This window comes from Acinonyx jubatus, chromosome C1 (genome assembly GCF_027475565.1).
Source record: "Acinonyx jubatus isolate Ajub_Pintada_27869175 chromosome C1, VMU_Ajub_asm_v1.0, whole genome shotgun sequence".
NCBI classification, from domain to species: domain Eukaryota; kingdom Metazoa; phylum Chordata; class Mammalia; order Carnivora; family Felidae; genus Acinonyx; species Acinonyx jubatus.
The window spans coordinates 148136962-148153276 of NC_069381.1; the positions used below are offsets into that span (position 1 = coordinate 148136962).

At 37.9% G+C, this 16315-nt stretch overlaps 1 protein-coding gene across 9 annotated transcripts in view; it reads left to right on the forward strand.

Annotated features, from left to right (window-relative positions):
- Positions 1-16315, forward strand: part of TANK (TRAF family member associated NFKB activator) — a 93319-nt gene that overhangs the window by 27253 nt on the left and 49751 nt on the right. For 7 of the 9 annotated variants that reach the window (XM_015082836.3, XM_015082829.3, XM_015082823.3 and 4 more), the window contains exon 2: positions 7437-7584. In XM_015082836.3, coding sequence (XP_014938322.1) covers positions 7486-7584 — 99 coding nt within the window. In that variant the 5' untranslated portion in view covers positions 7437-7485. Of the gene's footprint in view, positions 1-7436; positions 7585-16315 lie in introns of those variants that run through there. The other 2 variants (XM_053215155.1, XM_053215156.1) reach the window with 2 other exon arrangements.

Here is a 16315-nt window from a genome sequence, read left to right on the forward strand (position 1 = left end):
CCACTAGTTGAAATCCTCATGTGTCAGATCCTGTGTGAAGCTTTCCACAATCCCTCTCATTTTAATTGTTCTTCCTGTTGAGCTGTTATCCTGCTTACACCTTTTATTTAGCAGTTCTTTTTTCTTCTTTTGAGGTAAAACTTACATGCAATAAATCTTCAGTGAACTGTTGGGTGAATTCCCACAAATGTTTCCACCTGTGCTTCCCAGACCCCTATCAAGATATGATATGATCATACCTTTTTACACATTTATAATTGGCCTGCTAGTGTGGTTAATCATTTTCATGCATGCCTGCCTTACTAAATTACAAGCTCTAATTAGAGAAAAAGGCAAAGACGATGACTTTGTCTCTTTCCCATGGAAAAAAGGAACATGTACGATGCATTCAGCACTGAACTAGTGTTGACTGTTGTACCAGTTAACATACAGCTCACCTCCTCTCTTAAGGGACCCTCAAAGACAGTGGCTTAAATAAGACAGAAATTTTATTTCTTCCGCATACTACAATTTAAAGTATAAGATGTCCAGGGCTGATCTGGCAGCTCCAGGGTATCAAGGACATAGACATCTTCATTCTTGTTGTTCCAGCCTTATGAAGTGTTGTCCTCACCATGGTGTTCTAGGTGACTAACCACAACATCCTGTCCAGTTGGGGAAGGGAAAAAAAAGTGAGGAGAAGAGCTCCTTTTGGAAGTTGCACTTACTTGCCAATGACCATAACATAGTCACATGACCATACCGGCTATAAGTCAGGAATACTAGAGAAGAGAACAGATGTTGAGGAACAGATAATATACATACTTCATATTTAATCTGCACAATAACACTACAAACTGTGTATCATAAGAAAACTAATACACAAAGAAGCTAAGTAAATGGCTAGAAAATTGCAGATCTGGGATCTGAATCCAGAACCTTTACTTTTCTTCCTTCTATCCGGTACAATGTTAGGAGGGCATACTTAAATGTTATTAAGTAAATAAAAGTAGTCTTTACAGTGTTATTTCACATTTTTTATATCACATACTTTCACAGTATCATATCATTTCTTTACTTCCAGGACACCCTATGTAACTTGACTCCATGCTTCTTGCCATCCTAAAATTAAATGCCATATCAGCTGGTTTGTAACCAAGGCCTAGTTTATAATAAAAATTAAAACAAAATGAATACTTCTTTTAAATCTATATCATATGAGGAAAAATATATCACTGTACTTGCCAAGCAATCGCTTCTGTACTCTTTTTGCTTGGAAATGCTATATAATCATAAAGTTGAAGGAGATTAAATTGTTTAGCTCCTTCATTTTAAAAGCAAGGAAAATTGAGGTCCAGTGAAGGTACAAGACTTGCCTTTTATTTCGTTCCCACTGTTACTTCTTTTCAAGTATCATGGGAAGAGCACTAGCCTAATCAACCCTTTCTGTAAGTAACCATCATTGTTATACTGAAGAATTATCTCAGGTTTGCAGAGTTGTATGAGCAGAAAAATCAAGCTGAACAATGCACAAAGAAATGCTTGTTATCCTAGCCTTTTTTAGTGAAGAATAAATATTACCTAACACTAAAAACCTCTTTATAGCCCTTGGGAACCCACTTTAGAAAGGATGACTGCTGTTTGATAATCAAATAAAAGGAATGGGTGAGGTCATTCCTATCCATAATTCAAAACCCTGTGCAAATGTTACCTACCTCTCAAAGCCTTTCCTAAACCTCAAAAATAGATGTGACCACTTTCCTCTCCAAATTTTGTGGCCTTTAGATACCTCAGGGAGTGTGTGTGTGTGCGCGCGTGCGTCCGTGTGCACACGCACTTTAAGTTACAGCTAATGATGTCGTCGTTAGGACAGGTTTTGTGTATGTTTTGTTCTCACTGTGTCAGTGGTGCCCAGTACAGGCTTTGCTCCTCCTTGGCAATGTTTCATCAAATGAACATATCCACCATGGCACCCTGGGAGAATACTTTGCAGTTGCCTTTAATAAACAGTTCTTGAACTAAGAGTTTCAAATCTTTATTCCCAGTTCGCACACTTACAGCTTTGTAGCTCTAGGCAAGTCATTTAATGTCTCTGAGCTCTTAATCAGTCAAATGGCAATGTGAATAATAAGAAATAAAGAATTGGTGGAAAAACTTTGTAAAAGGAACACAACTCTAATGTGGTACTCTCTGAAGCCCCTTGCTAATAAGTAAACTTTTTTTTTTAATTGAATTGAATAGTAATGGGATATGTTTTATTAAAATCTAAGTTTGACCCTAGCAGTTGGCAAACTTTTGTTGGAGCTTGGAAACTTTTCCAAGGAAAGATAAAATTATCTCCCTTACGTAGGCTACCTCTTTATTATTGAACAGTTTCATTATTGAACCAAGGGATTCATGAAAGAGGAAGCAGCCTGCTGCCCAGGGATTTTCTTGGTGCCTCCTCCTAGTGGGCACACAATGGACCCAGGAGGCAGAACAGGAACTTGCTGTCCTTCATTTTCCTTCTCACACGAACCACCCAGGGGAAAAAAGGAACTACTGCCAGAGGGGCAGATGTGGGTGGGTAGGGACTATCCTAGCTTCAGGGGATTGCCCTGAGTGAGTAGGGGTGCTTTGCCTTCTCCTTGCCCAGATGCATTCTAGGGCATCAGTGACTTAATCTTTTCCTCATAGAATGGAGGGGAGCCAGCAAACCAGACCATGGATGGCTTTCCTAAAAATACACTTAAGAGAGAAAAACCAGGGGCGCCTGGATGGCTCAGTTGGTTGAGCGTCCGACTTCAGCTCAGGTCATGATCTCATGGTTTGTGAGTTCGAGCCCTGCATCGGACTCTGTGCTGACAGCTCGGAGCCTGGAGCCTGCTTCGGCTTCTGTGTCTCCTTCTCTCTCTGCCCCTCCCCCACTTGTGCTCTGTCTCTCTCTGTCTCTCAAAAATAAATAAATGTAAAAAAAAATTAAAAAAAAAAAAAGAGAGAGAAAAACCATAACTGTAAGAATGTTTCCAAGGCAGAGGTTGCTCTAGCTTGGATCTCCTGGGTTTAGGTGATGAGATTTGCGTTTGAGCATGTTTACTATAAATAAAACCATTTCCCTGGAGCCCGGCAAGTTTTGCAGAAGGCATACCAAAATGTAATTGAAATGTGACTGCCTCTTAAATTGTGAAATTAATTTTACACTTAACAAATGCTTTAAAAAAATTGAGGAACAAGTGGCTTTAAAGTTCAGGGTGTTAATATTTGAAATCTGTCCAATTTAATTAGTTGGGTCCCAGCGACTTTTTCTGTGGTCAGTGTCACTGATCTAACACCCAATTCTCTTCTTGGTTGTGAGATAGAAATTAAATGTATCATTTATTTAGTTGTATTGACCTGAATTGTATCTCTCCACCACACATTCTTATTTCAGGAAATAGGATGCATCCATGTGGAATTTACTCAGTAACTCTTCTTAGTGACATTTGTGTGATCTAATTCAAGGACCTGAAGTAAAGCCTCCACACTATTTACTTGCATATGATGCAGCTATTTCTAGTACTGCATTTACATTTTTAAAAACAAGAATGCACCTTCTTGATGGAGCAGACCTGCATTTTTAGACTCACAGACTCAAGAACTGTAGAACATATAAGTTTCTTAGACATCAAGTCCAAACATCTTTTTTTGTATTGGAGAGAAATAAACTTGGGTTGAGAAAGATTTAAGGGCTCCTGGGTGGTTCAGTCGGTTAAGCAACCAACTCTTGATTTCAGCTCAGGTCATGATCTCGCTCACAGTTTGTGAGTCCAAGCCCTATAAATTCTAGAGCTATGTGCTGACAGCATAGGACCTGCTTAAGATTCTCTCCCTCTCTCTGCCCCTCCTCCATTTGTGTGCATGCTCTCTCTCTCTCTCTCTCGCTCTCTCTCACTCTCAAAATAAATAAAACCTAAAAAAAAATAAAAGATTTAGTTGCCCTGAACTCAGGTCACAGACTTATTCAATGATAGAACAAAATAAGAAACTAGATGGATTCCCAATTCAAGGCTCCTGTTTGTCTCAGATTTTAAAATATAAATGTGTTGTATGTTGACAATTTGTTATGATATGCAGGTTTTTAAGACAGTGATAGGTAACTTAGTCACTTAGTTACTTAAAACCTCTAATTTCTGCATTAGCATATTACAGTATATTATAGTCTCTATAGCTGCCTATCCTTGTTTTCTTTCGCTTCTTGTATACTTATTTTTATCTTGCTTGTATTTTTATAAGCTGCCTTAAATCCTTCTTTGAATGATATGGTGTCCAAAGTACTCAAAGTGATACTTTGTGTGTTAATATTATTTATTTTTCTGTAGTGTCTATGGCATGTCAGAGATCCTGGCAGTGTTAGTTATCCTAACGGTATTTTGTCCTTTATATCTATCAGAGGTGGCAGTAGAAACAAACTTCCTGAGTGGAATGCCAAAAAAAATTACCATTCTTTTATTTATTCAGAAAACAGTAACATTCTGATTCCCATAACAAAACCCTCAAAATTGTTTTTATTAAACCTGAAAATGACTTAGTGTATTTAGTATCTTAAAATGAAAAGACCATCTGATAGGATTGAAATATTACCTAGGTATTTAAAAAAGCATTGTGATTTACGGTCAACTAATTTTGATAAGAATGCCAAGGCCATTCATTAGGAAAAGGCGGGGCAGCTGGATAGCCACATGCCAAAGAAAGAGTTTGGACCCCTACCTCATGCCATATACAGATAAACTCTGTGTGGATCAAAGATCCAAATATAAGGCTAAAAGTATAAAATTCTTGTAGGGAAACATAGATGAAAATCTGCATGGCCTTGTATTAGGCAACAGTTTTTTAGATATGACATGAAAAAAAGCAAGCAACAAAATGAAAAATAGATAAATCAGACATCATCAAAATTAAAATCAAGGAGTAGAAAGACAATCTACAGAATGGGAGAACAATTTGTAAATTACATATATCTGATAAATCTCTAGTTTCCAGAATATATAAAGAACTCTTACAACTCAGCAATGTGAAGGGCCACCTGGGTGACAGTCATTTTGAGCATCTGACTCTTGATTTCGGCTTGGGTCTTGGACCTGGGGTCATGGGATCAAGCCCTATGTTGGGCTCCGTGCTGAGTGTGGAGCCTGCTGGAGATTCTCTCCCTTCTCCCTCATCCCCTTCCCCCCACTTGCACGCTCTCAACAATATGAAGACAAATAACCAAATTAAAAAGTGGACAAAGGATTTGATAGATAGGCATTTCTCTAAAGAAGATACACAAATGACCGGTATGCACTGGAAAGATGTTCAACATCATCAGGGAAATGCAAATCAAAATTGTTGAGGTACCACTTCACACCCACTAGGATGGGTGTCCATTTAAAAAATGAACAATGAACGTTGGTGAAGATGTAGAGAAATTAGGGCTCTTATATATTACTAGTAGAAATAGAAATTTGTACACATTCTGTAGAAACAGCTTTGGCAGCTCCTTAAAAAGTTAAAGAGGATTATCATCTAACCTAGCAATTCTGCTCCTAGGTATGTAACCAAGAGAATTGAAAACATATATTCACACAAGTATGCATTCACAAATAGTAACTTCCTTCAGGATAATCAAGAAATGGAAAAAACTCAAATGTCCATTAACCGAGGAACATATAAACAAATGTGGTAAATTCATACAACGGAATATTAGACATCAAAAGCAGTGAAGTACTATTACGTGCTACAACATGGGTAAACCTCAGAAATTGTATGCCATGTGAAAAAAGCCAGACACAAAAGCCATATATTGCATGTTTCCATTTATATGAAATGTCCAAAATAGGCAAATCCATAGAGTCAGAAAGATTAGTGATTGCTAGGGGATTGATGGGAGGGGGGAGTTGGGATTAACTGCTAACATTACCTTCTTTGTGTAGTGATAAAAATATTCTGCAACTAGGGGCTCCTGAGTGGCTCAGGTCGTCGAGTGTCTGACTTCGGCTCTGGTCGTGATCTTGTGGTTCGTGAGTTCGAGCCCTGCATCATACTCACTGCTGTCAGCGTGAAGCCTGCTTCAGATCCTCTGTCCCCCTCTCTCTGCCCCTTCCCCGCTTGCACGCTTTCTCTCTCTCTCAAAAATAAACATTGTAAAAAAATGTTCTGGAATTAGGTAATGGTGATGATTGTACAACAAAAAGCCACAGAAGTGTATGCTTTAATGTGGTGGATTTTATGTTATATAAATTGTATTTTTAATTTAATTTTTTTATGTTTATTTATTGAGAGAGAAAGAGCGGGCAGGCATGAGCAGGGGGGTGGGTTGCAGAGAGAGAGGAAGAGAGAGAATCCCAAGCAGGCTCCACACTGTCAGCACCAAGCTCGAAACAAGATTTGATCCCCCAAACCATGAGATCATGAACTGAGCCGAAATCAAGAGTCGGAATCTTAACTGACTGAGCCACCCAGGCTCCCCTATGTGATTGTGTTTTAATGTAAAATACTGAAAAAAAAATTTTTTTTAAAGCATTATGTACCCAAAATAAAATGAAAGATGTTATGAAAGCTTAAAGTGTAAGATTAAGGATTTCCAATCATTAAGAAGTGAAATAATTTAATACCCTCAAGCCCCCTAGGACTGATAGAGAATTTTATCTATTCTCTGGCTTTCAGAGGATTAAGAGAAAAGTCCTGTGGTGTTGTTTTTTACAGCTGGACAGGAGGAATCAGAAGCATTATATGGTCCTCTGCTCAGAGCCAAGGAATGTGGTTAGAGATGTTATGCAAATTGAGATGATAAAGCCAAATTACCTCCACTCAGTAGATCACCTGTAGTTCAAAAACAGCAGGGAGTTTGGAAAACTAATAGAGAGTGTGGGTAGGACTGAAGGGATGTGATTTTTTCTTTTTTAATGTACAATCCAACAGCAACTCTCCCTAGATTTTGTGCTAAAATAAGAGCATTTTCACACATTTTAATTGCTCTGCGATAACAGCAGTGTGAACTCCATCCACAAACATTTATTATCTATTTAACTTTGCTCTAATTTCAGGGTAGCAAGAATTCACCTTGTAAGTGGGAATAACTGTCCGTTTAGTAAAAAGAAATCCCTTCCCACGTTGTTAATCCTGTTGTGCATTTCTATGATAAAGTATTAATAACAAATGGCCTTTTATATTTCTCCATTTTAAGGTTGCATTTATAGATTACTGTTTTCAAAGTAGCATCTTTGTGAATGGGAACCCCACTTGCTCCTTGAACATTAGTAAAGAATATTAAAAATTGTAGAAGTTAAGGTTTCTTAACATTTCTAATCAGGATTTTAGATGGGACCCATATGCCTTTATAAACCTTTATAGTACTTGGTGCTATAATGTTCATGATAAACTGTATGGAACTGTTTTTAAGATGTGTCTTAAAAATGAGATTTGTGTAACTTCATAGCTATCTAAATTGTTTTATTTTCCAGACCTGTCATTTACTCCATCCTTTATAGTGATGCTACAGAACAGAAAGGAATGGATAAAAATATTGGCGAGCAACTCAATAAAGCTTATGAAGCCTTTCGACAGGCATGTATGGATAGAGATTCTGCAGTAAAAGAGCTACAGCAAAAGGTATATGGTTTTGGTTTTGAAAGTTATTTCTTCTGGTAAATGGAATTTGAGAGTCTTTTGCAACTAAAAAATATTGTACTGTTTGAAACTTTCTTGAAGAACTATAACTAAAACACGGAGATTTATATTAATGGATGGAATTTAAGATTGTTATTGTTTTTTTAAAAAAAAACATTGTGACCAGAGGGAAGAGTTCACAAAGAGTATTATCTTCCATGAATAATTTTTAATTTTCAGTTGCAAAAGAGGGTAAGTTGGAGGATAAATTTACCTTAGTAGTTCCTAGGCACATGTCTGCTATTGGCCCATAATTAGGTCTTCACTGATCTGTAGCAAAATGAGAAAAATAAGAATGTAATGAACTTCTTGTAATGCTAAATTTATCCAATTCAAAAGTCTGTCCTTTATTCTCATATGATGTTTCCATGTTTCCACACTATCAGAGTATAGGGCAGAATTGTATTAACACACACTTTTGTGGGGCACCTGGATGGTTCAGTCGGTTGAGCATCCATCTCTTGACTTCAGCTCAGGTCATGATCCCTTCCCAGAAGATCAAGCCCTGCATTGGGCTCCATGCTGAGGATGGAGCCTCCTTAAGATTCTCTCTCTTTCCCTCTGCCACTCCCCCCTGCTTGTGGGTTCTCTTCTCTTTTTCTATCTAAAAAAAAAACAAACCAAAAACAACAAAAAAATCCGCCCCCCACTTTTGTGAGATGATAATGATAGAGTTTTTGTTTATTTATTTAATATCACTATTTAGTAGTGTCTTGGGGGTCCCCAATAGCATATATACATTCTGTGTTTCTAAAGGGACTCACAGGACTACTTAGCATACAGTAATGCTCACAGCCAAGATTTATTACAGTGTCATGATAAAGATACACAGCCAGATCATTAATATAAAAAAACCATCAGGCAGATTCTAGAAGGATCCACATGCAGGCCTCCTATGCTCTTTCCCACCTGTGAGGAGTCACACAGAGTGCACCCTGCCTCCAGTCAAAAATTTAGTCACACATGTGCAGTGCTTCTACATAGGGAACTCCATTTGAGACGCAAGAGTTAAGGGTTTTTATTAAGAACTAGTCCCATAGAACATCTACAAAGGCAAAGTAATTAAAAGCAAAAATGAACTATTGGGACCTCATGAAGATAAAAAGCTTCTGCACTGCAAAGGAAACAATCAACAAAACTAAAAGGCAACCAACAGAATGGGAAAAGATATTTGCAAATGACATATCGCACAAAGGGCTAGTATTCAAAATCTATAAAGAGCTCACCAAACTGCCCACCTGAAAAACAAATAATCCAGTGAAGAAATGGGCAGAAAACATGAATAGACACTTCTCTAAAGAAGACATCCAGATGGTCAAGAGGCACATGAAAAGATGCTCCATGTCACTCCTCATCAGGGAAATACAAATCAAAACCACACTGAGATACCACCTCATGCTAGTCAGAGTGGCTAAAATGAACAAATCAGGAGACTATAGATGCTGGAGAGGATGTGGAGAAACGAGAACCCTCTTGCACTGTTGGTGGGAATGCAAACTGGTGCAGCCACTCTGGAAAACAGTGTGGAGGTTCCTCAAAAAATTATAAATAGATCTACCCTATGACCCAGCAATAGCACTGCTAGGAATTTACCCAAGGGATACAGGAGTACTGATGCATAGGGGCACTTGTACCCCAATGTTTATAGCAGCACTCTCAACAATAGCCAAATTATGGAAAGAGCTGAATGTCCATCAACTGATGAATGGATAAAGAAATTGTGGTTTACATACACAATGGAATACTACTTGGCAATGACAAAGAATGAAATATGGCCTTTTGTAGCAACGTGGATGGAACTGGAGAGTGTGATGCTAAGTGAAAGAAGTCATACAGAGAAAGATACCATATGTTTTCACTCTTATGCGGATCCTGAGAACTTTAACAGAAGACCGTGGGGGAGGGGAAGGGACAAAAAAAAGTTAGAGTGGGAGGAAGCCAAAACATAAGAGACTCTTAAAAACTGAGAACAAACTGAGGGTTGATGGGGGGTGCGAGGGAGGGGAAAGTGGGTGATGGGCATTGAGGAGGGCATCTGTTGAGATGAGCACTGGGTGTTGGATGGAAACCAATTTGACAATAAATTTCATATTAAAAAAATAATAAAGGTAAAGACAAAAAAAAAAAAAGAACTAGTCCCATAGATACCCTATGTCAACCAAAATTTCAGACTCAGAAGGAAAGTAGGTCTTCATCATAAATCTCATAGTCTCTTGGTATAGTCTAAGTAAGCTGTCATAGCAGTCAACTTTATCACTTAGGAAATGTTCCCAAAGTTAGGCTCCCAGATGCCAGACAAGGGCTAACCTTCATTAGTTTCAACAGGCAGTTGAAAGTGGGAGATCTAGGGGCGCCTGGGTGGCGCAGTCGGTTAAGCGTCCCACTTCAGCCAGGTCACGATCTCGCAGTCCGGGAGTTCGAGCCCCGCGTCAGGCTCTGGGCTGATGGCTCAGAGCCTGGAGCCTGTTTCCGATTCTGTGTCTCCCTCTCTCTCTGCCCCTCCCTCGTTCATGCTCTGTCTCTCTCTGTCCCAAAAATAAATAAACGTTGAAAAAAAAAAAAAGAACGTGGGAGATCTTACATTGGTTCCCTCATTTAAGAAAAAAATATATTAGCCTTGAAATTCTGAAGTCTAAGAAATATGCTAGCCATGCAGTTCTTAGTTTCTTCCATAACTTTAGGAACTACACAATTCTCTTCATCCTACTTTAAACATCTATAAAACTAGCTGTTTTACATATTTCCCTGCATTCCTCAGAAATCATTTGTGATTCTCCTGTTGGTTTATAAAAGAATACTTCCATTTGTATAGGCAGACTTATGGACTAAGTTCTTCCTTGGGGTGCGCAGAGGAGAAACAGACACATAACAATGACAGGGAGTTTTCTAAAATTATTGAAGTTTAGAATTTGGATTTTTCCTTTCTAGTTCAGGTATAAGGCATAATCACTTTTTAAAAAACAAAACAGGAAAAAGAAAAACAAAACCAAAATTCCCAACTTTTATTCTTCTTATTTTCCTATTAGGTTCATTAAGAAATTTCAACAATCCTATACTTGTTCTAGGAAAGTTAGGAAACACAGAATTAGGGAAGAGCAGTATTGACATATTCTTAGGTTAAGGCAGAGACAGAAATTTCTCTAACTGCTCCTCTGCCTGCACTAGCCAATGGTAAGCAACTCTTATATTTACTCTTGTAATGGTAAGAAACTCTTGTAATTTAACCTTTTAACTGTCATGGAAGAAGCCTTTGTTCACGTCAGCAATTATTTCAAGGAGGGTATAGGGAATTTTTTTTTTAATATTTGTCAAGTACTCAAGAATAAAAGAAAACATGTATACTATATATTCTTATGTACTAAACTCAAAATATCCTGATCTATTTTAAAATATTATTGTATGCCTGCCATATACTAGGCCCTTGATGAGGTTCTGAGAATGCTGAAACAAAACATAGTTTATACCTTTAAGGAACTTTCCAATTAGAAGCTAAAAAGGAAGAGTAATAGTTCTTATCATAGGATGCTAAGTGCTAAAGTGGAAATCTGTGGAGGATAACATAGGAGCAAAGAGAAGAGGCACCTCAGTCAGTCTGGGAGGATCAGGTAATAAACCAACTCTCAGACCCCTCACTTAGGCTAAGATTAGGAGTTGGGTAAATTAAGGAACAAGAGTCCTACAAGCAGGGGGAGCAGTGTATGTAATAAAAACACAAAAGGAAGGGAATATATGGTACGTTCCACATACAATAAGGTGATTCTGTGGCTCCAACAAGAACAATAGAGCAGTACAGGAAAAGAAGCTGTGGAGGTAGATTAGGGGCCTATCATGAGGAATAGGACTAAGTAGTTCATACTACATTCTTAATCAAAATGTACTGAAGGATTAATATACATGCTTCAGAAAAGGCTTCCTGATATTAGGATATAGGATAGAGGACAATGTAGAATTCAGCTCAACAAACATATTGATGATAAACAGTGTTCTAAGAGCTAGGAATATAAAAATAAGTGGTAATCATCAAGGCACTTTATCAACTTTAATATATACATATATGCATATATGTTTCATGTATTATGTGTATGTAAAGGCATACATATATAAATGGTATGATTATATATAAGTATCCATTAATATGCATATGTTTTATATATATACAGTTGACCTTGAATAACTCAGGGGGTTAGGGGTGCTGACCACCATCCCCGCCTGCCCCGCCCCCCCCCCCCCCCGCGCTGTCAGAAATCTGCATGTAACTTTTGATTCTCCAAAAACATAACTACTGTTAGTCTACTGTTGACTGGAAACCTTACCAATAACATAAAACAATCGATTAACACATATTTTGTATGTTATATGTATTATATACTGTATTCTTTCAATAAAGTGAGCTAGAGAAAAAATGTTATTAAGAAAATTATAAGGAAGAGAAAATACATTTATATATAGTACTGTACTGTATTTATTGGGGGGAAAAATCCACATATAAGTGGACCTGTGCTGTTCAGGGGTCAACTGTGCATATATTATACTTCAATGTAAAAAAGAAAAAATGAATCATTTTAAGCAGTCAGCATGCAGACTTAAGCATTAGGGATGAATTAGGGAAGCAGTCTAATGTTTATTTAGAAAACAGAATGGAAAGTAGGTGGCACCTGAATGCAGGCCACTTCTGAGTGTGATAACACAGATTCTAGATGATAACTAAGTATCTGGAATAGAAGACTGGATTGATGGTGGTACTGATGACTGAAAGGAACAGTAGAGAAGATGCAGATTTACAGATGGGGAAATAAGATGTGTAATTAGGTTTTAGCTATCGAATTTAGTTACCTGTGGGACATGCAGGTGAAATTGTATAATGGATGGTTACAAATATGGATTTAGAAGCCTAGGTAGAATTGTGAAGAAGAGATTATAGTTATAGATTATAGAATAACAAATTTTATTATAGCGTTGTATAAAATAGCATTTCCAAGTTAGAGTGTATAGAGCAAAGGAGTATTTGAAGGATAAGAGGGTGAGAGGATGGAAATAAGACCAACCAGTTGGTCATTGGAGATTTAAAACTAAAGAATTGACTATGAAACAGGAGAAACACCTATTCCTCAGAACTGGAAGGGATGAGAAAAAAAAAAAAAACAGGTTCACACGAAGATAAGTTTGCAGATAGGAGTTGGTGGTGGCAGGAAGTTAGCAGGGTTATCATGTATCGCTTATATGTGGAATCTAAAAAAGTCAAACCTATTGAAAACAGTAAAATGGTGGTTACCAGGGATTAGGAGGTGGGCATAATATTGATGGTGTTTAAGGGTTTAAACTTGTAATGAGGTAATGATTAGTGAATAAGCCAAAGAGATCTAATGCACAGTATAATGAATATAGAAAATAATATCATACTATAATTATATAATGTGTAAATACTGCTACAGGGGCAGTCATATTACAATATATAAATGTATCAAAGTAACACACTGTACACCTCAAACTTACACAATGTTACATGTCAAATTTATTCAATAAAAGAAAAATAGGGTTATAATGTAAGAGTCTATTTTTTTCTGTGAAATACATGGTGAGGTCATCTGAGTGAAGTGATTTTAGGATATTCTGAGAGTGGTAGTAAAGAATTGAAATAGCTTCAATTAAAAAATGGGAGAAGAAATATGTTGCATCCAACATTTACCATGAATTTTTGGTGGTATCAATCCATGTTTGTTGGTCATTTTTTTCAGCAGCTTTCTTCGTATAGAAGTGGAATGAGCAGATGGCCAAATCCAGGATTAGGAGATTGCAGAGTTAAGAGTAGAAGAATGTGGATAGTGGTGGCCAGAAAGTGGGTACAAAAGCAATTGAAATTGTGTGCTTTGAGATACAAACTAACATCAAGAAGAAGTTAATCTAGCAGTCTAATAGACTAAAACAAAAAAAGAGGGTTTATGTCCGAAGTTTCCATGAAGTGAAAGAACAGATCCAGAAGGAGTAAAAGAATGTGAGAAGTGAAAGAATTGACTGTTCGCAATGAGTTTGAATTGATGTTTAGGATTTTCTGTTTTCATAATGAGTCATGAAAGTGGGTAGCCGGAGTGGGATTGAGAAATTTTAAGAAACTCAGATTAGAGCACTTCTCCTTAAAGTGGTGACAAGATTAGGAGCATTTAGAAAGACTGTGTGAGAGGAAGAGCTGAAATTCTTGAATGTGAGAGAATGACTAGTATGTTGTAAGATAAATAGTTTTGAGGAGAGACTGGTATTAATTGCATGCCTTGTGGATGGCCTTTTGCTTAAGTTTAAAGGAATATGGCTCAAAAGTGGCAATGATGAGGCGAGATAGTGTTTATCTTCTTGTTCTCCAGCTTCCTATTTCATTGCCCAACCCCTGTGGTTTGAAAGGACATTAGACAGCTTCATATGAGGGGACTGCAGAGGTATTTGTATCCTCCAGAGACAACATAATAATTCCCATTTTAAAGTGAGGTGTGCCTAGGTTACTCAGTCGGTTAAGTGTCCAACTTTGACTCAGGTCATGATCTTTCAAGTTCATGAGTTTGAGCCCCACATCGGGCTCTGTGCTGACAGCCCAGAGCCTGGAGCCTGCTTCAGATTCTGTGTCTCCCTCTCTGTCTCTCTACCCCTCCCCTGCTCACACTCTGTCTCTCTCTGCTCAAAATAAATAAATAAATAAACTTCAAAAAAAATAAATAATTAAGTGAGATACAGTCTTTTTGAAATTCAATTGTTTTTAGCCATTACACTTCCCTATAGTATAACGAAATAGTTCTGACATTAGGTTTTATGCTTCGATCTCATTTGTTATGCTTTTTTAAGTTAACAATTTTCTAAAATATTTTTGTGGGAAGACCTGTATACTTCCTCTTGACATTTCTTGGGATTTTATTTTATGGAATATTTATTGTTTTTTGAATTACAGACTCAAACATACCAAGTGTAAATCACTAATTTGTTCTCATCTAACTACTCCCAGAAGTGAAATTGAACTTTGAAGTAAAACCAGCTAAATATTCCTCATTTAGAATCTTTAGTAATAAGATGATACATACAAGTTCTCAAAATTATAGTATGAAGATAAGAGCAAAGGTTCTGAATGCTGATTTTGGTAAAGGAAATTATTACTTGATTTGATCTGGATATTTTGAGTTCAAGTGTTAGAAGATTAGGCGAAGATGATCAGCAGGCAATTGAAGTGTGCATCTTTGAAGTAAAGCATCAGTTGAAAACACAAATTTGGAAATCATCTTCAGAGAGATATTTGGAGCAATAGGAGAAGGAGCTAAAAATGGGGAAGAGAATCGGGTGAGAGAAGAGAAGCAAGAGGACAGCCTTGCAGAAGTTGCCTGGCATCCTGATGTCAGAAGGGCTGCAAGGGATGTGCTGTCAGTAAGCCTAGCACCCTTCCTAACACTGTGCTTGAAGAATTGGTCTATTGAGTGACATCAGCAAGATGGCAAACTAGGAAGTTCCAGGCCTTGTTCTTCCATGAAAACGTCAAATAAACAACTACAGATTGATTGAAATAATTTTATAGGAGTTCTGGAAATCAGTGATTATCAGCAACCAAGCAAACGCCTAGTCAAGGAACAGCCATATTCAAAACTGTAGGAAATTTCATGGCATTTCTACTTGCCCTTGACCCACTACCTGCCCAGTGTGGTATGGTGCATTTGGGAGGAAATAGCCCAATTCCTGGTTCCCTCCCTCAGGAAGGAAGGAGAAGAGTGAAACTTGTTTGAAACATCCTGACCTGTCTGTGGACTATCCAAGGGAGTGTGTTCTGTCTCATCTGACTTGGAGCTCAGAGTTGGGAATGGTAGCATAAGTTTGGGTCTCAGGCTAAAAGTCATGGAAGGCAGTGGCGGGCAGTTTAGCCTGTGGAAACTGCAGGGGGACTGCAATGGACAGCTGAGTGCAAGAGATTGAAGGAAGAAGACTATAATAGAACATCTAAGATCCTAAGAAGCTGGGGTAAGACCTTTTGAGAAGCTAAGATACTTCCAGCCAGCCAGGGAAAATCAGAAACAAACAGAAACCTACACCCACTGGCCCAAACAGGATACACACTCGGCAAATACCGAGGAAGACCTTAAGGCTTTACCCTGAGCCAGTCTCAAGGCTAAGGGGCCTGCTAATTAGTTTTTGTTAGTTTTCTTTTCTTTTCCTCTGACTTCTTCTTTATTATTATTACTAAATATAATTTACTGTCAAATTGGTTTCCATATAACACCCAGTGCTCATCCCAACAGGTGCCCTCCTCAATGCCCATCACCCACTGTCCCCTCTCCCCCAACCCCCATCAGCCCTCAGTTTGTTCTCAGTATTTAAGAGTCTCTTATGGTTTGCCTCCTTCCCTCTCTGTAACTTATTCCCCCCCTCCCTCCCCCACAGTCTTCTGTTAAGTTTCACAGGATCCACATATGAATGAAAACATATGGTATCTGTCTTTCTCTGCCTGATTTATTTCGCTTAGCATAATACTCTCCAGTTCCATCCACATTGCTACAAATGGCCAGATTTCATTCTTTCTCATTAAGGGCCTGCTAATTAGTGAAGATCTTCCACACCAGGCTTTAGAGACTGGATGAGTTTATTCACATGCCCCAGTTTTCAATAAATTACAAGGTCTATGAAGAAACAGGGAAATGTGGCCCTTTCAAAG